The following is a 20,191-nucleotide window of genomic DNA, read 5'->3' as shown; positions in this document are numbered from 1 at the left end:
TGAAGAAAGATTTTGTTTGAGAAGAGACAATGCACAGCAACCCACATAACAAAATACTTGGATTTAAACTCATTCCATTCCATTGGCTTCATGGGCTTCAATTCAAGTACCGCAGCATAACTGAGCTGCAGCTCAGGTAGATAATGCTTAACATTTGTCTTACTTTAAGGGCAGCAATAACTGTAGTAAACCTATCGCTAATTAGCCAACAACCTGAGATTTTTATGAGTAACAAGTTAGCAGTGCCTTTGCCACTCATGATCGGCGTGAAGACGATCGTGCTGTATTATTTACTACTACTGAGAAACATCCAGAAACGGGGAGCTAAAACCACCACCAGCAGCAGCAGCATTAAACCCCAGGGCACTTTCCCCTGCCATTTCTGCCAAGGCATGATTATCAAGTCCTATAAGCAGTAGAGGCAGCCCTGTAGTTAATAATAATAATAATAATAATAATAATAATAATAATGCCCCGCCCATCTGGCTGGGTTTCCCCAGCCACTCTGGGTGGCTTCCAACAAAGTACTAAAATACAGTAGTCTGTTAAACATTAAAAGTTTCCCTAAAGAGGGCTGCCTTCAGATGTCTTCTAAAAGTCTGATAGTTGTTCTTCTCTTTGACATCTGGAAGGAGGGTGTTCCACAGGGCGTGTACCACTACTGAGAAGGCCCTCTGCCTGGTTTCCTGTAACTTGGCTTCTCACAGTGAGCGAACCAGGCAGAAGGCCCTTGGTGCTGGACCTCAGTGTCCGGGCTGAATGATGGGGGTGGAGACGCTACTTCAGGTATACTGGACCGAAGCCGTTTATGTGCAGGGTGGAAGGTGCAGGGTGCTGCTTGGTTGACGCTGACCCATGATAGGGCCTTCTCATGGCAGTTCCCATTTGGGGAATGCCCTCTCTGCTGAGGTGCATCTATTTCAGAAGGAATTTTAAAACAATCCTGTTTAGCCAGGCACCTGATGGGTGAAGAACACTTTTCCTAGTAACCTTGACATTATTAGCTGTGGACGTACGGTATGTTATTGTTTTACAGGTTTTTAGATGTTTTGAAGATGTTTCCACTGTATTGTTTTATCACTGATGTTGCACTGTCCTGCGCTCTTTTGGGAGGAAATATACAAATTTAATAATTAAATACATTATTATTTGGGGAAGCAGAAATCTGGAAGCGTGCCTGGATCTGTAATAAACAATGCTGTGACCTAACACTGAAAATAATTCAATTAGTTATGCGTCTTATATGCAGTTTCTAATTTCTGTTCTCTCTCTCACACATTTTATCATATTTACTTTGCATCCTGTTTAAAGCATTTTGGAATAGACAGCTGCTCTGATACATCCTGAACTCTGTTAGAGAAAGGTAAGAAGCCAGCAAAGGAACTTTGTCGCTCGTTAATAGAATATAAAGTTGAAACGTGAGTTTATTTATTCCCGAATCCTTTTCCAGAATGAACAACAGATGTAATTTCTATTGTTGTGTAAGAACTAATATAGGCCAGGGTTTTGTCCTTATTCTAAGGACTATGTGAAAAGCTTGGCTTTATTACACTTCTAGATTAAAAATGTAATAATTCTTACATCAAAGCAGCTTATCAACTAAAAAAATAAATAAACTTTGCACATGTTATGTAATGCCAAGCAACAAATTTATATTACTACAGGACCTGTTAGAACTCAGCCTCTATTGACAAAGAGATTTCCTGTAAACATTGGAAGATCATGAAACTCAAGTCATAAAATGAGAAACCACACCAAACTTTGCAGTAGCAGGAAAGTATTTTCATTATTTGAAAATAAAAAATAAAATTCAAACTTTGTCATCACATAAAAACATAACATGATAAGTAATAAACATATTTACACTTCTGTTTTTGATTATAAATATACATTATATACAAAATAATGTTACAAAATGTAGAAAGTTCAGTGCTTCTGATTTTCTTTTTAAATTATTGAAATACTATGTTTTAAAATAACTACAAACAGACACTAGTATAAACCATATTATTGATTTCTGAAGGTCATTTTCATAACGGTCTTGAATGGTCAGACCAAAAGGTCAGTAGTGAACATTCTGAGCAAAATCTTGCTTGCACAATTCAAGGCTGGAGGTGAACAAAACTGATGCTGGGATTTACAAGGTCAGGAACATTGCTCTTCCACCACAGAAAGCACAATCCCAACTTCCTTGAATGAAAATTTGCTTCCTCTCTCTGCTTCCGCCATATTCCCTTTCCCACAGTACATGTTTATCACTACAAACATCACAGCACTTCCTATCTGAAATGTCTATTATTATTGCTGTAAATGTATGAGAGTCTGTGTGCACTGAGTTTTCCAGTTCAGAACTGCTCCTTTGGACTAAAAAACGTAAGGTTACTCCTTTCCTTGTAGCAGTGTGAAGGAATGAAGAAGCAGGACAAACCAAGAAGTTTATGATTTCACCTACAGATATTCCTCCATAAGTCCCCCTTGTAGCTTAGTTTTTCTTAGTCCAGCAGAGCTGTAGATAGTGGTGGTTGTTCTGCAGCAAGGAATAAAACTTCAGGGCTCATAAACACTTCCCTGGCTGTAAAAGACCCACAAGTTTAGACTTGGAGGTTATTTGCAATTGAGGTGGTGGCACCAGATTCAGATATCCAACACAAAATTCCAAATCCTACCTAATGCATATGAAGAAGAAACACACTTCTATTCATGGTGACTAGTAGTGCAAAGGGCATGAAAACAGCTGATTGATTTTAAACGCACTTGTAAGGCTTTCAGCGAGCACTGGGATTAAGTTTCCTCATACTGAGGAGGCAGCAGCGGCAGGATTCTCCTCTGCTGTTTAAGTCCATGGATGTTTCTGTCATTCAGAAATAGGAGCAAATCCCAATTCACTGCTCAGTTCACCAAAGCATCATCCTAGGAGATGAAATGCCAGCTCATTATCCATCTCCCCTTACATTGCTTGGAACACATGGAAGGGGGAAAGGGATGTAAAATAGAGAAGCAACAGGAGGTACTGGTAGTAAGTAACTCCTTGCCAATACTGTTTGGGTACTGCAGGGGGAAAAGGCAGTTATGTCTTGATTTGGGCTCTCTAGATTCTTAAACACGCTTCAGGCACTTTCAAATGCAGAAAAAAATGGTGAGCTCATTTATTCTGTATCCATTATATGCATAGAAAAACATGTTTCTTCATTCATTCTTCTCACAGTATTGCTGGTTTATTCTGTGATGGCAGAGTGCCTTTTGCACCAACGGGCACCTTCCAAGATTGAAGTTTTGGAAAGTCACACAACTGTCCACGAGCAACTGGCAGCAAAGTAATTTCAAAGGCTAGTAAAAGACACCATCACTGCCTCTCCCCTCCCTGTAGTCAATTATATTCCTCCTATCAGACTTCAAAATAAGGGAACAAGGGGGGCAAAAGGTCTATTGCATCTTTAAATTCACAGTCTGTCCAGTTCACCCACTTCCATCCTCTCCTCCTCCTGAGAGCAGCAAATTGCATATAATTAAAAAAAATCCAAGTCCAATCCAATTGTGAATTGTAAACAATTAGCAGGAATGTCCACCTTGTGGCATCTCCAACACTGAGGTGCAAACAGAGCGACCTTCATTCTTATACCTGTTTATAAACAAATGGGAGGGGGAGAAATTAGAAACAGGCAGTGCTATTCAAAATACAGATTAAAGTTGCAATCCAAATTCCCCAGCAGTAGCAGCAGAGCTTTGTGGAGCAATGGGGCCACCAGATGGGAGCAGGATAATTGGCCTGATGCTGTCAAGTGAGGGCAAGGGGACTGGCATGAATTTTATCAATATCCCCTTTCTGTTGTAGCCCTTTGCTCCACATTCCATGCCTTTTTGAAACAGGTTTTCAGGAGGTGTGGGGTGCTAGAGAATGCAGAATTCTGGTTTCAGAAGTAAGAGCTTAAGCCAATGTCTTTACTCTGGGATTCAGACCTTAAAAACAAAACAAAAAAAAACCTGAAGAAACTAACCCATTCATTTCTCTATTTTCTTAAGTATTGTTTGCAGGAATGATCTGGAGCAACACTAGAAATAGGGTAGTTCCATTACTACCCACTACTTGCCAGATGTATGCAAATGATGCCTGAAAGTCTTAAACTACATTGCTATCTTTTCAGATTTTTATTACAAAAAAATGAGACCTTCGCTCTATAAATTAATGACTATTGGTGACAAATATAGCTTGGGAGCAGGATAGCTGAAGGATCATCCCTCTCTGCATAAACCTGCTCTCAGTTGTGGCCATCTTCCAGGGCTTTGCTCTATGTTCTGCAGCCAAGGCAGGGCCTTTTCGGTGATGGCACTCCGACTGTGGAACTGCCACCCAAGGAAGAATACACTGGCCCCTTCTTTATTGTCTTTATTTTTCCTCTTTTAATATATGTTGTTATCTCCGTTTAATTTTTGTTTTGAATGTCATTTTTGTTTGTATTGATATTTATTGCTATAAACTGCTTTCAGAGCTCTTTTTGGAGCTAAAGGCAATATAGAAATGTGTAAGTAATTAAAACAGTGGACGCTGTAACACTCCAATAGTTTGACTTTAGCCCCAATGGCGCACTCTTCCGCTGTCTCTTGAGACAAGCGGATGGCAACAAAAATTAAAATCTATGTAGGCAACATACATACCTCTGTGGCTATAACACACTCATTTCGCTCCTCTGCTATCACAAAGACAGACTGGTACATGGAATCCCTTGGAGAGCATATAGCTGATATTCTACATTCTGGCTTTTCACTGTTGAAAACAAAAAACCATGATAAAATTTCTAAGCAAAATGTTCTCGTTTCATGTGTTAAAACTGAAAAAAGGATCTTTTACAGTAACTTAGGCCATGAATGACAGCAAATATTGAAAAATTCAGTTTCCAACCAATGACAACCTCAGTCTTCTATGACCAAATAACTATGACCAGGCTGAAACTTGCATATGGGGAGTAGCCTGGTTTCAAGTAGCATTCAATGTGTTTTATTGAAGCAAGTAAATCAGCTTGACTTACTAGGTGCAGTAGATGCACAAAATTTTAAATATTTTATGTAAAGGCTGTAAGTCTGCATTAAAAGATAGAATTTGGAACTACTTGGCTGCACTTTCTTTTTGGCTCTCTGCATTTCCTCACATTCACAAGACCAATTAAATTAGGTGAGCAGTTCAAAAGGGATCTGGGTAGAGGTGTTTTTGTGAAGTAAACAACTTTGAGAAGAACAAACGCATGCAGCCCTGCCTCACATGTCATGATAAGACACAGTTTGTCTTAAACCATGGTTGAATTGTGAGTGTGCCTCTGCTGCGTAGACCCCTTGTATGGCTTCTCCCTACTTGCCCCATGTAGCTCAAACAAGCCATAGTATGACTTATCACATCATTCAATCCCAGACCATGAATTGTTTGCTTTAAACTGACGATGAGCAATAAGCCAAAAATAAACTTAAGAACAAACATTAGTTGCTTTCGAGCCCTCAGATAATGATTTCTTGGAATCTGTTACAACATAGTCCTAGTCCTAACCACCTATCTAGCTACAGGATTGGCCTTGAATCAGTGGACTGCAACCTGGCCATAAGATGGGTCATGCCAAGGCATTTACCATAATGTTACCGGTATTTCATTTAAGTTTTAAGGAAGGTAAACTACTTCCAAAACTTGATAGACTGTCAACACTCCTCTATTGCTGTGAGCGAAGTGTACTTTGCATGAGATTTAAAATGTCAGAGCTATCCACTTTCCATGCTTTTCAGAATCTAACACATTTATGAGTTGTGCCCTACTCCTGTTCTTTGCACTACATAGGCTTCCTTGTTCACAAATGCAGAGAAATTAGATCTTTAGAAGGTGTTCATACCTGCGTAACCAGAAGGGTGATTTCTCTCCTATACATTTTTCACTTTTATGATATTTGTCTTCCTGAGCCCCTCTACTCGTCAGTTCCTTCATCAGGTTATAATCCAATGTGTGATTCTTAAGTTTGTAGTTTGATTTCTCCAGCACGCAGTCTACTTCAAGGTCTTTGTTTTTATTGGTGTTTTTAAGTTGAGAGGCTGGGATGAGATTTTCCTTCTGGAAGTCAGACAGGTTGTTCATGGCTTCTGAATTCTGTTCTGGCTGTCTCTGCATCTGCCGGATAACTATAGCTATCATGCAGCACAAAATGAGAAGAGCCACTAGCCCGACTCCCATGGATATGGCCACCCAAGGAACCTGTTTAGGAGGCTCTGAAACTGAACGCACTGGAAATTCACAATGGCTGCCCATGAAACCAGAAGGGCAGTGACAAGCAAAAGTAGTAGGATAAAGCCCAACATAGCATGTTCCCCCATTCTGGCAGGGCTCAGAGGCACACTCATCTCTAGTTCTGGTTTCACAGTTTTTGCCAGCGTAGCCTGGCAAGCAAGTACATGTATAATCATGTGTAGTCACAAGGTCATGACAAGATCCTCCATTGGCGCATGGATTTCTGGAACACTTGCTGATGTTTATCTCACATTTCTGACCGGAGAAACCAGGGCGACAGCGACACACGTGTTGCTGGCCCAAAACAAAGCATTGCCCACCTGTAGAGAAGAGCGCAGTAAAAAAAAAAAAAAGGTTGATTAGGAATGTATTTTTTATTATTATTTAACGAGTGCTGTGTGTTGCACTGAGCACAGAAGCAAAGACCAAGACTACCCCAGGCACTAGAATATACAGGGTGAGTCCTTTAAAAGAGGCCCTGTGGATACAGAGTACACATGTTCCATGGGGCCTCTTTTAAAAGACTCACCCTGTAGTAGTACAGACAACAGGGCAAAGCTGAGGAGAAGACATAACCTGATACAGAATCATCAAGAATGAAGTAGGAGGACATAAGCAAGTAGCAGGCATCACAGAATGTGTGTGGGAAATGTTGTGGGAAAAGATATCAATTGGGAAATATTGACATGATGCACAAGGAGACTTTTCTAGACACAGAAGGTGCAGAAATGAGGGAATGTAGATGACAAGAAGGTCCAATGACAGCTAAGATTGCAGAAAAGCAAGAAGAAAAGATACAGTACAGAACTAAGATTTAGAAAACCAAAAATAGGTGTCAGATGGTCCATCAGTCGCTTCCAAAATCCACCGATGAACCTCATGAAAATTGCAGAGGGTCTTGGAGGCACTTATGGATTTTTCTGTCAGTTGTAGCAATTAGAATGCACTAAGCTAGATGCTGTATTATTTTGAATTCTATTTTTACAGACACACTGTTCCACCTGAATAACATTTGTGGACCACTAGTGGTCTACAGACCTATTTGGGAACCCCTATACTATAGTCTTACAAAGTGGTCATGTATATAAATAAACAACATTGCAAGCTACTCCTCCACCCTGTGAGTTAAAGAGCAACTTGGGAAGAGTTATTTTGAGCTGGGGGGAAAGAATTACTGGAGGGAAAGGGTTAAGGAGACTCTTTCCCCCTCCACTCGGCCCAAGCTGATCCTTTTTTTAAAAATGTGGAGAGAGAAAAATATGCAACTCCACGTAACATGCAATATAAACCTCACAAGTAGGTAGAAAATATACCGTACAAAGTATACCTTATAATAGGAAAAGAAAACTGACAGATCAAGGGAGGAACACAGAATCAGATTAAAGTTTCATTATTGTCTGTCCCCAAAGATGAAACTCCTCTGGTGAAAGGACTTACCATTAGAACAGGGGTTGTTGGTACACCTGTCTTCTTTCTTTTCGCAGTTGGATCCTGTAAAGCCCATAGGACAAATACAAGCATAGCTGGTTCCTCCTTCTCTTTCGAGGCATGTGCCACCATTAAAACATGGAGAATCAACACAAGTCAAGGCACTGTGCTCACAATTAACACCATCGTATCCTGGGGGACATGTGCATTTGTAGTATTTCCCTAAATCCTGGGGGGGGGGGGGAGAGAAATAAGGAATATATAAAATTTAGCTCCTTCAAACTAGTTGCTTTCAGTTACATTTCCTGTCCATATTTCAAAGGGACATAAACTTTCAGAGATGTGAAAGCAGATGCACCCAAAACAAATTAAATTAAAATGGAATCAGATTGGGTCTCCAGGTAAGTAGTAACTTGGGGACCAAGCAGGGCTAAAACACAACTAAAGGGTCTTGCAGATGAAAAAGTAAATGCACACTATAAATTAAGTGATACTACTACAACGAGACAAGTTCATACCAACAATGTACTTCTCAACTATTGATGGTTACTAAAAAGAGCACTGAGGGAATAAGACTTATTAACCTGCTGTGGACTGTACATACTCAGACACTACCAAAGTGAAGTAAGACAGACTGAAAATACTACTTGCAGTATAACTGTGTAGCTAAAAGAAGGTACGTGAAACAGATAGATGTGTTTTATATAGTACTGAAGGCCAGGACTATGCAGGGGGATCAATAATATTTTTGCTTTTGTATGTGTGCAAGCCCTATGTGAGCTTCAGGGCCCCTCTGTGCCATAGCTGGGGGTACCACCATGTCTGCACCAGTGCTACCCCCACCCTTTTTTTGCTGATGCCGCAGTGCCTGCTAACTTATCCTTCCCCAGTGGCCAGGAAGAGTCTCCAAGATGGTATCCACCAACTATCTACCTTGAAATCATCATCAGAGGCCCTCAAAATAGCAAGAGGCTGCTAGGAGGAAGGGCCTTCACAGGAACAGCATCCTGGTTCTGGAATGTTCTCCCTAGGGAGGCTCACTTGGAGCATATTCTGTATTCCCTTCAGTGTCAGGCAAAGGCTATTTTAAAATTCTCCCAGGCTTTTTAGGGACTTTTAATAGTTTTGATATGTTTGATTTAAATTTTAAAGATCTGCCTGTGGTTGGTTTTCTTGTTTTATTTCTGCTGTAATGTGTTGCTTTTATTGTTTGTACTGTATTTTAACAATGTACACCCTCCTTCCCCAGACCTGTAACCAGTCAATCAGTCCCTCCTCTTTACTGGTCAAACAGGGGTATTGTGAACATTCATGCATACTACCCCAAAGTCATCAGTGGAAGGACAAGATATAAATATGGAAAGCTGCTTTTTCTCTTTTCACAAATAAATTCCCAACATATAATTAGTTCTTACTGTGCAACTGCCTCCATTCTTGCAGGGGTTACTGTCACATTCGCTGATATTCCGTTCACAGTCAACACCAGTAAAACCCTCTTTGCAGGAACATGTATAACTTCCCTGGCCAGTGTTCATGCAGGTTGCCCCATTCTTGCAGGGTCTATGATGGGTGCAGTAGTTCAGATCTGCAAGGACAGAAACATGACAATGAGATAGTTACGTTTTAACAAAGAACAAAAAAGATGAGGCACTAGAAGTAGCAGAACAGAGACATTCACCAAAACACCTTCAATTTATTGTTCAATAGAATCAATGGAAATTTGTGTCCCCAGCCAGGAGGACTTTTAGGAATGCCTAAAATAAACTTATCCTGGGGGTGCATAAGCTCAGTACTTTCCCCACAATGTAGTTCTCATTGCCACAATGAATAATGTTTAAAACCTTTCCATATGCAATAAGACAAAAAACAAAGTGGTGGCCCTCACTTTTGTTCATAACCTGGTATATCAAAACAACATGGAAGGAAATGGACTTAGGAGCTTACTATGTTCTGCCCGGACACTGAGGTCCAGCTCTGAGGGCCTTCTGGCGGTTCCCTCACTGTGAGAGGCCAAGTTACAGGGAACCAGGCAGAGGGCCTTCTCGGTAGTGGCGCCCGCCCTGTGGAACACCCTCCCATCAGATGTCAAAGCGATAAACAACTACCTGACATTCAGACGACATCTGAAGGTAGCCCTGTTCAGGGAAGTTTTTAATATGTGACATTTTAGTGTATTTTTCATCTTTGTTGGAAGCCGCCCAGAGTGGCTGGGGAAACCCAGCCAGATGGGCGGGGTACAAATAATAATAAAAAATAATAATAATAATAATAATAATAATAATAATAATAATAAGCTTTTAGTATCATGAATATAACCAAGATAAGATGGCATACTTTACTTAATGATAGATGATCAATCAGCATTTCACCTGCTAGGCCAATTAAAATACCCTTAAACAGATAGGCCATATCCTGCAATAACTACTGTATATATGCATCCTTAGGGCTATAAGAATGATTTTGCTTTGAATCTGGGTGGGCTGATAAGTGTACTGCGTTTGGAGCCAATACTTGTCTTTGTAGGTGCCTAAAGCTATTAGCAATAAAGGGATTTAAATGTGCATTTATCAAGTTGAAAAAGATCCTGGTTAAGTTTATACACTTCCAACATTCTCATTAGGTAGGCTTTCTCTAGACAAAGTTTCTTCTACAAGGTTCAGAAATGTTTCCTAGGATGTTCAATCATACATAGGTGGTATAACTACCTTGAAATATATTGACCATCTATGTGGTTAATAAATTTAATAATTGCATGTCTGCATATTCCCTATTCGGGATGCGGGTGGTGCTGTGGGTAAAACCTCAGCGCCTAGGACTTGCCGATCGCATGGTCGGCGGTTCGAATCCCCGCGGTGGGGTACGCTCCCGTCGTTCGGTCCCAGTGCCTGCCAACCTAGCAGTTCGAAAGCACCTCCTGGTGCAAGTAGATAAATAGGGACCGCTGACCAGCGGGAAGGTAAACGGCGTTCTGTGTGCTGCGCTGGCTCGCCAGATGCAGCTTGTCACGCTGGCCACGTGACCCGGAAGTGTCTGCGGACAGCGCTGGCTCCTGGCCTCTAGAGTGAGATGAGCGCACAACCCTAGAGTCTGTCAAGACTGGGCCGTACGGGCAGGGGTACCTTTACCTTTACCTTTATATTCCTTATAAGGATTCCATTGTAGCAAAAGAACTTGTAACCCCAGTTTAAAGTGCAGATATGACTTTGGAGAACCATAGTTATTCAACTGAGATTACATCAGAGATCATGCAAACATGTCAGATGCATGGTCAAGCCTGTCCCTTGAAACAGAATCTGGAGATTTCCCCCAATTTCCATTTATTTTAAATTCTGCATTTGTCATATAAGAATATTCCCATGAGTAAAAATAAGGAAGAGCCAGATTCTGTTTGCTTGTGATACCATATGTTTAGAAAACTGCCTCAGTTAAGTACTGTATATGATAGATCACTAAATATACAGTTTTTATAAGGGACAAGAGGCAAGACTAAATGTGCAGTATATATACTTAAAAGAAAAATATGTGCGAATACTTTTGAATGTTCCTGTAAACATATACCACTTTTACAGAAAGAGAAGAATTTAAGAGAAATGTTGACATTTGGCCACAATCATTCAAGACTATCAGATTCAAAGTCTATTAGTTAGACTTCTTGCAGCAACCTAAAATGTTAAATTTCTCCATAAGAAATTTATCAGCAAGAAAAAACCACTCACATTTAAATTAATGCATTTTTGTTATAACTACATCAACTAACCTTGATCACAAAAAAGGCCTCCCCAGCCTTCATCGCATATGCACTTTCCTGGTTTTGTACAGGTCCCATGGCGACAACCCACATGAGGGATACATTCATTACAGTAACGGCCTTTCCAACCACTACGACAGCTGAAAAGAAACAATTGAAATGTCTGAATTAACTGTTACAATACTTTGAGCTTACTTGAAGTCAAAGGGGATTTTATCAGTGATGACCACTGAAATGAGTAAAGGGAGAAGGGAGAGAAGTGGGACTCATACTGTTAATCACATTGAGATCTAATCCAGCAACTACTTACATGCACTCTCTTGGCTTTCTGCAAAATCCATTTTTCTCTGAACACCCTTCTAGACAGATAGCTGTTTCATTGGGGGGGAAAAAGTTTGAGTTAATACTTTCAAAAATGCATTTCAAAGTATTTATTATTGTATCTGTATCCAACAAGCTCAAGACAGCAGCCTAGTTTGCACATCACAGTAAATATTAGTTAACTGTTTACTGTAAACACTGATCTGGGCTGCTGATCTGGCAACAAGCCACGATCCCTGGCTTAGCATTATGCTTGAATCAGGGATTGTGGCTTATTTCATGCCCCCAAACTAATGACCATGGTTTCAGCAAAACAAATCCTGATCCCTGGTTGGGTATAATGCTAAGCTAGGGTAATATTTTGTTTCCTCTTGCACGCTGGCAGGGAGCACCAAAAGAGTCCAGTAAACCATTAACTCTGGTTTATTATGATGTGCAAACATGGTCAACATGTTTTCTCATTGACAATCCTGAGAAGCAGTGACTGTCCCAGAGGCAGGGAGTGAATGGCCCACAATTGCTTACAGTTGTATTTTGCACTAAACAAAAATTCAAATTCTGTTCCAAAGATTCTATGCCATGCTCAAAATTATGTAAATCAATGTGAAGTGGAAACATGCACAATTTTATGTATAAAACAAGTGTAATTTACATGCATTATTTTGAATTAAACATTTGATTTGCTTTTTAAAGGCAGAGAACTAGAAGAAACCTGTAGCACCAGCACCGTTCTTAAAGAAATTTCCTTTAGGCCAGGAGTTTTTTTTGTTTTGTTTTGTCAACAAATATTGACTTGGTTCCATAAGACCAATGAAAACAAGAAGTGGCTGGATTTTTAGAATTCCTACAGCTGCACTGCCATCAGTTTTGATGATAGCTGTGAGATATACACACAACTTTAGCAATAAAAAAAACTCTAAACTTCTTAGATGTACCTGAACCCATAGTTAAAATGCCAGTATGAAATTCACTAAGAAGCTGCTCTGGCAACTGGAAGTGTTTTGAAATGTAAAATTAGACTTGAGAATACCTTTTACAATTCTTGTTATCTAGAACATTAAGCTAAGATACTGGGGACATTTGATGCAGTCACCATCTAAAGCTGGCTGACTGAAAGTAGTTGCAAAGCGGGGAGTGGAAATGATGTGAAGCACAGATGCAGAAAATGGTGTGGTGGCCCCAGGAGCAGGTGCAATAAGAAAAGGAACCATTTATGAGGGAGCTACATTCCCCCGATTCTTTAATACCAAGGGAATGGGGGTGGAGACAACTGTGGTTCCCATTCATTTCCATTATTGCACATACACTACCTCACCCAGACAAATGAATGGAGTGGCATTTTTGCTCTACTGACTTGCTTAGAGTTGGAGGTCTGTAATCAAAATGGGCACACCTGCAGCCACCATAAATGGTAGCTATATGGAGCCTAGGAAATTGCCAAAGGCCTTCTAAATGTAAGAAATGGTCCCAGAGAGTAAGTAATGCGAATCTGTAAAACCAGTGGCTGGCTGCAGCCTTATAGAAACTTTCAAATCACATTTGTGTGTATTAATTAGAATTAATTAATTAATTAATTCCAAAGACAATTGCATCCAAGAACTGATCTCCAGTAGTGCAGCTCGGTCATTTGAAGACTGAATTTAGGAGAACCATTTGTAAACTCTGTGCATACACTTCGAGGGATGGAGAGAAGAAACTGGTCTCGGATATATGGCAGTGGGTGTTTTTTGTAAAAAAAAATAATAATAATACTATTTTCATGCTTTAAGAAGGAACTTATTCGACCCGTTCCAGATAAGCCTTTTCGCTGGCGCCCGTTTCCTCATATTATAACTGTCCATGCTATAACTATGAAGCGCTCATAATGGGGTTAGGAGGCCAGTGATACTTATAGGGACATTTCTGGGTCTCAGCTGGAACTGGAAGGACACAGCAACGCATCCGCATTCCGTCCTGCCTATGAGTTTAAACAAAACCCCGTCTCCATCCCTCTCTCTGCCTCGACTCTCGCAGGTTCCTTTTCCGAATCCCCTCAGCCCTCTCGCCCGACCCTTTCAACCCCTCCGCCGACCTCTAAGGGCTCGCGCACGCGCAGTGTCCCCCTAGGGCGGGAATCGGAGTTGCTTTGCTTTCTTTGCCTCCCCTCCGCCAGCTGTTGGCGCCCGCGACCGGCAGGGGGAGCTGTCGCGCCTATCCCTGCCCTCGAGGCGCAGTTTGCGCGCCCGCCCGCGCGTTTTCCGCGCCAACTGGGGGGCGGGAGGTCTAGGGCGGGAAGGGCGACCTCGCTCACCGTCGGTGCAGTAGTCCCCCGTCCAGTCGGGCAGGCAGGCCATGGTGCCGTCGGCTTTGCAGACGTAGTGGCCGAAGAGGTCGTCGCGGTCCTTGCAGAGGCGGGAGCAGTTGTCGCCGTAGTAGTGCTCGTTGCACACCACGCGGTAGGAGAAGTTCAGGCGGGCCCACTCGTGACTCTGCTGGTCCGGCAGCCACGCCTCGCCCACGGCCAGCGAGCGCCGGATCGCCATCTGGCTGATGAGCCACTTCCGGGCAGGGGGCTTGGATCCTGCTGCGGCGGGAAGGACACAAGCTAGGTTAGGGCTTGAGGGAGAAACAGGATACTTTCTCCCTTTCTAGCCACATCCAAGGCCCCTGTGCCAACAAGGTCTTTGGTTTGCGCCAGACTCAACTGCGGAATCTGTAATGCGTGAAGAAATGCCCCTGGGCACGTGCAGAGTGCCACTCACTCACCACTTAAAGGGGGAATAAACAGCATAGAGGCAGGTGATAAGGTTTTGGATTGCATGCAGAAGCACATCTCTTTAAAATATAATAAAAAGCTTTGCACTGACAGTCACCACCCTATCTCACACCGTCCTCTAGCTCGAGTCCATCTGTTGTACTTTAACCTTTGCATGCCACCTCTGCATCCTCTCTCACATCCCAAAGGACTATTTGCACTCTTGTTTTACAGAACCCATCCCATAGTGTGGTACTGCATCCTCACAGGTTAGTTGCCACTTTCCCCCAGCGGGTGGGGTGGCAGCGCATCCGTTTAATGGCTGTATAATAAGCAGAAATCCAACATGTAAAATATTTTCCATCCTGGCATTCTCCCTGTGGAGACATGCTACACCTGCTGAAGTTCTGCCTTGCAATACAGTTGTTTCAGGCACAGAGGCTCTGCTGGATACAGGTGGTAACTCTGCTCACAGTTCATCCCTTATGATAAAGCACACTGGGCACTTAACTGCTCCTCTCGTCTGATGTGCCTTGGCTGTTCACAACAAGGAAGAATTCCCACACAGCGTCCTTCTGGCCCATGCTAACATGCACAGTGCTACCACACACTATGCCCTTATTAAAACATTCTCACATTACACGCCAGCTTGTGCTTCCTCTCCAGTGTCACCGTAATTAGCGATGGCGTCTAGCATCAATCTTCTAGCCCCAACATACAAGCCCAGACTCTGTGCAATAGATTTCATCAGCTGGTGCCCTCATATTTTTTTAAGTAGCAATGCTCATTGCAACATGCTCAATATAATTAAAAACAGTGAAGGATTTTGTTTTAGGGGCGGGATTAAAGGTAAGAAATCCTAATAATGCCAAATAAAGAGAATCAACCTGGCCCTCAAAAGGCATTTGTGACAACATGTTACCACTGAAATTTAACCGAGGAAGAAAATTGCATTATTCAGCCCAAGTAGTGTGCCAAATAATGTTGATTAAAATATTAATAAGCCAGGAGTATATAGAGACACTTGGGGCTCAACCACTGGGCTGCAGTAATTAGGGGGTCAGGGGTCACAATACCAGTGTAAAAGCACTGTTCTCTTTTGCCTTTAGTATCCTTTATTGTTAGCTGTGGTCCTGAGAAGCTTTACAGAAAGCCTTTCAAAGTAAGAGCTCTTGTGCTGTTGAAATATCCTTTTCCTCTATGTCAGAAAAACATCCCAAAGCCATTATTCCTTTTCCAAAGGGCGGAATTTGAAAAAGGTGTAAAATACAGGAAAAGGCAGTCAGGACTTTTTGGCAGCCTTGCCGTTTTCTCACCAAAGAGCTCCTTTCTTTCCCACGCCAAAAATAAACGGGAGGAAACGCAATTGTGTGGAGATTAAGTAGGGGGACAAAATCAAAGCAAAACCCATCAAGATGTTGGGAACAGCTCTGCCTTGCAAATTAAAGCAAGCATCGAAAATATATTCTGAACTTACATGCAATAAGTAAAAACAATATTTATTTATGTAGCTTAGGTGGAAGCTATTTAATAACTGTGCTGGCAGACTTAGCTATTTTGTGTTGGTTTTTTTTTAAGTTAGCTTCTGCATAAAGCTGCAAGTTTTGAAAAGCTGTCGCCCCCTAGTGAGTAGGAAAGGAACGGCCATATTCACCTGCAGGATTGTAACCTTCGGGAGCGTGCCAGGCTTCAATGATCAATGAGAAAGTTCCCTGTGAATGGAAAGGAGGAGTGAGAGGAAGGCACAGAACCTAAGACAAGCGGGGAGTTCTAGTGATAAGTGATCGGAAAGGGACTGTCGGCCTCAGAGATTTAAAACAATCGGGTGAAACCAGAAAACCTCTACCTGGCGGTAGATATACATTTCAATTAATCTAATTGCAGATAGCATTACTTTGTCTGAGTCGATGAAATGGAGCTTCCTCCGGAGGACTGCTTTCATCTCCTGGGAAAAGGCGTCTCTCGCCTCTGACCAGGGTGCAGGAGGAAGAAATGTCCTCTCCCTGCCTCCCCAAGGCGACCTTTCCCACCCCAGCTTCGTGGAAAGCAACTTTCCCCCAGCTTCAAAACGTGCACATTTCACTCGCCTTGAGCAACTCGCCGTTCTATTCCGACATGCATGTGCAACGCCCGCAATTAGAGCGCAGCTTTCTACATGGCACCAAGTTATGGAAACAAAACGTCGAGCGCAGGGTTTGTTTATATAGCCTGCAGCTGAACCACGGCGGCCTCTGCTTTTTTATTGTTATTATTTCGACTTCCTCGCTCAACCCCCGCCCCGCTTTTCCAAGGCTGTTGAAGGTGAGCTCTCACCGGCCACGTGAAGTTGAAAGGCAACTTGATGGGGCTGCCGAAGCCCTCGGTCTCCCGGATGGCGAAGGAGTTGATCCCCAGCACCGGGGTCACGATGCTGCCGAAGGTGCAGTCGCCCGGCGAGATCACCGCCTGGTAGTGCATCAGGCACACGCGGAAGAAGGTCCTGCAGCCGGACCCGCACGACTCTCCGCTCGCCAGGGCGCCTTGGCCGTTGGCAAAGTGCCGCAGCTCCAGCTGGAAGACGCCCGAGCCGGAGACCTTCTGCGCAAAGGGGAGACACACACAACAGCAGAGCTTACACCCGAGCTTGTTCCCTTTGGGGCCAACACTTTCCAGAAAGAAAATGAAAAACTCCCCATGCACACATATATAAATGTATATATATATATTCCCCCGACGGCTGTGCCAACATCATTACCTGCAGCGTCACCGCGACAGCCAATGTCAAGCCCACGAGGCGCAAGGCTGCCATCCTCCCACTACGATGTGCTTAATTCCTCCCGGGCTGAGCTTTCAAGGCTCGCTCGTATTCCTCAGGTGGTCCAAAGATGCGCTGCTGCTGCTGCTGCTGCCTGGCTCTCCCAAGTCGTGGCATGCAGGTCAGAGGCTTCCCTTCCAAGTACTCCCCAAGACGAAGAGGAAGGTATAATCCAGTGGGGCTGCTTTTTAAAGCATCGGCGTGGTCGGAGGGTTAAATCCCGTCGTTTATAAAACTCCCAAGCCCGGAGGAGAGAGGCGGAGGGGCGTGTGAGCGTGGCGCGGCAGCAGCTCGTTCCTTTCCCCGACCTCAGTTGCTGCTCCTGCGCTCGCTCCGTGAGTGGAAAGCTGGCTTCCCTTCGCGCTGTTTATATAGTTGCCTCCTGGCCTCGCAAGCTCATTATGTAAACTGTCCGTCAGGCTCGGGAGATCCCTCCCCCTTATCTTTCTGGAAGAAGGAACCCAATGTGGTGGAGAGCCCGCAGATCCAGAATTAATACCCTGCTGCTGCTGCTGCTGCTGCTCCACACTGACCACCAAGGAGCCGAGCTGATTATGAAGATGCCCCAGCATCTGTTGAGAGATTTAGTGCGCTCGCCACGGAGACGGAGCCCTCGCAAAGGGGAAGGAGGAGGCAGGCAACGGGGAAAGATTTTGCCTCGTGAAGAGAGTACCCTTCTCATTCCGGCTCGAAAAGACGAGGCACTGCATGCTTCCTAAAGGAAGGCGAATGGAGTCCAAAGCGCTAGGGGACTTGTGGCTTTCCAGATGTTTTCCAACACCTACCAGCCCCAGCCAGCATGGCCAATGGTTATAGGTGAGGGGAGATGGGGTCCAACAACTTCGGGGCGCACAGATACCCCATCCTACGCACTCTTGCTTGCCCATATAGTGTTACCTGCCCAGGTGAGAGCAGGTAAGAAACCAGAACTGACGCCAGTTCTTGAGAAATCGAAAGGCCAACCTTGCTGCGGATTTCCACACCCCTCCAAACATCTTCCCCCGGGCTGTTTGGCAAATCACTTCGATTCACAGGGCTCTGAGGCCGGCGTACCTGTGTGCCCTAACCCTGTGCCTATTTCTATCTGCAGCCCCGACGCGTAAGAGGGGAGAGGGGGCAGGACGACGTATTAACCCTTGCGCTGCCTCCGGACAGAGTTAGGCGAATTAAAGTGGCTTTGCTCTAAAGTTGGTATATTCTTCCATGCTTCTGCGGCTCCCAAAGCCCTACCATTTGCGCCCCCAAACCCCACCAGCTGTCTCCTTGGACCGAGGGAAGCTGCTCTCACCTCTCAGGTGAGGACCGGTGGAGGCAGTCATTTTCATCAACAGGAGAATCGTAACTGTATAGAGTTCAGTTTCCGTGACATCGAGGAACACGCATTGGGTACCAACCCTGTCCCAAGGGCAACATCCCCCGTGGTGTGAATGGAGAGCATTGCAGCCTGCCAGCCTGCCTGCTTGCCCGCCTTCCTCCCTCTTCGGAGCGGTGCGCCGGCTCAGATTGTATCCTGGCTGCAGGCTGGTGTGTGCCAATAAACCCCTTGGCCTGATTGCAATGTGTGCTTATTGTTGGGTCGCGTGTCCCTCATTAAAGCCAAGCACAGAGAAGGCCTTTCATGTGGCTTTTATTTCAGCTTGTTAAAAAGGGAGGGGAAGGGGGGGGAGAAGATAAACCTTCAGCTGTATGATAATGAGGTCTTGCCACCTTTATGCCAGCCCCTGTCCGCGCTTCTCTTCACCTGTAAAAAAAATAAATAAAAAATAAGTGAAATAACCGGTTGGTGCGTTGTTTTGGGAAGCAGTGGGTGTCTCCCAGGCAGCCCTTGGGGAATACTCTTGTTTTATTTTGAGGCGAGAAAGCATCAACATAGGTGTGGGTTTCTGCCTGAACCAGACAGGATCGCCCCATGCACTTGCTTTCAAAAGAGCAACTTTTGTGTGTTTGTGTGCGGCATGAGAAACGCCTGCCTTACAAAGCCGAGGAGGACCCAAAGCAAAATGTTGATTTAGGATATGATGTACTAACAGGGATGGGTGGTTTTTTGTTTTGTTTTTTTGTTTTTAAAGTGTGCCTGCCAGATGGCTCCTGGGGGAAGGGGAGGGGGAATCACTTGTTTCGAAATGGATGTAAACTTCTGCTGATCTTGCTTGACTCTAGAAAGTTTCTTCCCCCCCCTTTTTTTTATAAAGCCCTGCCCATGAACTGCTGAGCGTCTGTCGATTTAATATGAAAACCCAACGCTGCCGCGAGAAAAAACCACGATTCCCTGTACGAGTGTGGCTTCTCTCGGGATCTTGAAGTGTTTGGCTCGAGGATTTCGGGGTCCCTTGCACGGATCCATCCACGCACGCACAGTGTCCCCTTTCTCTTTTAATCCTTCGTCGAGAAGACACCTTGAGAGGGTTTCCTTGGAAAAACTCACCTGGGTCCTTTCCACTTACCGTCTCCCTCTCGCGCTCTTTCCAACGGAGTGTAACCTACAGGCGGATCATGCTTTGATGCAGCAGAGCAAAGTTTTTCCGGAGAAGACCCCACGCCCAGAGCCTTTTCCTTTCCTACTAGTTTGAAAAAGCGCCCCATGCCTGTGCCAGGGAACAGGTGCCCAAGACACCATCCCCTTCGATGCCCACCAGCTGGTCTCGGGGATGGGGGTATCGCTCCCAAGTCAGGATCACAGGGCGATGGGTGCTCTTTCCTAGTCCGCAAGGTAGAGCAGGAGGTCCCTACTTCTCCCCTGAGCAGCCAGGGTCCCCTCCTCACCCGCGAGCTCGTCAACTGTCAACCCACCAAATCTGCTCGGGCGCTAAATAAAAACACGGGGCCAGATAACATCAGTGCTTGGTAAATGGTAATGAGCGCCTAACCCCGGGGGAACAGAAGGGCGGTGGGGCTCTTTAATGCGCGACT

General features: G+C 44.1%; 1 protein-coding gene across 2 annotated transcripts; it reads right to left on the bottom strand.

Moving 5' to 3' along the window:
• Positions 1–1,767: 1,767 nt before the first annotated feature.
• On the bottom strand, positions 1,768–18,797 carry DLL4 (delta like canonical Notch ligand 4). 2 transcript variants are annotated; one of them, XM_081838850.1, is made up of 11 exons: positions 17,222–18,797; positions 16,801–17,064; positions 16,142–16,199; positions 14,044–14,316; positions 11,743–11,803; positions 11,442–11,572; positions 9,100–9,269; positions 7,694–7,913; positions 5,868–6,576; positions 4,654–4,762; positions 1,768–3,619 (listed from the first exon to the last, which is right to left on the bottom strand). In XM_081838850.1, the coding sequence occupies exons 1-11, from the start codon at positions 17,273–17,275 to the stop codon at positions 3,614–3,616; spliced, it is 2,055 nt and encodes a 684-aa protein (XP_081694976.1). In that variant the 5' UTR covers positions 17,276–18,797; the 3' UTR covers positions 1,768–3,613. The 2 variants fall into 2 exon arrangements, with proteins under 2 accessions (XP_081694976.1, XP_081694977.1); XM_081838851.1 differs by having other exon boundaries at positions 14,044–14,313; positions 17,222–18,796.
• Positions 18,798–20,191: the final 1,394 nt, after the last annotated feature.

This window comes from Podarcis erhardii (assembly GCF_964252035.2).
Source record: "Podarcis erhardii genome assembly, chromosome: 1".
In the NCBI taxonomy this organism is placed as follows: domain Eukaryota; kingdom Metazoa; phylum Chordata; class Lepidosauria; order Squamata; family Lacertidae; genus Podarcis; species Podarcis erhardii.
The sequence above is the reverse complement of the archived record's forward strand: the minus strand, read 5'-3'. Positions and strand labels throughout refer to the sequence as shown.

Coding starts and splice junctions, on each gene's coding strand:
- DLL4 (XM_081838850.1), bottom strand. CDS start 17,275: ATGGCAGCCTTGCGCCTCGTGGGCTTGACATTGGCTGTCGCGGTGACG. Junction 11,804..14,043: donor GGGGGACTACTGCACCGACG/GTGAGCGAGGTC, acceptor CCAATGAAACAG/CTATCTGTCTAGAAGGGTGT. Junction 9,270..11,441: donor AGGCCTTTTTTGTGATCAAG/GTTAGTTGATGT, acceptor CTGTCCTTGCAG/ATCTGAACTACTGCACCCAT.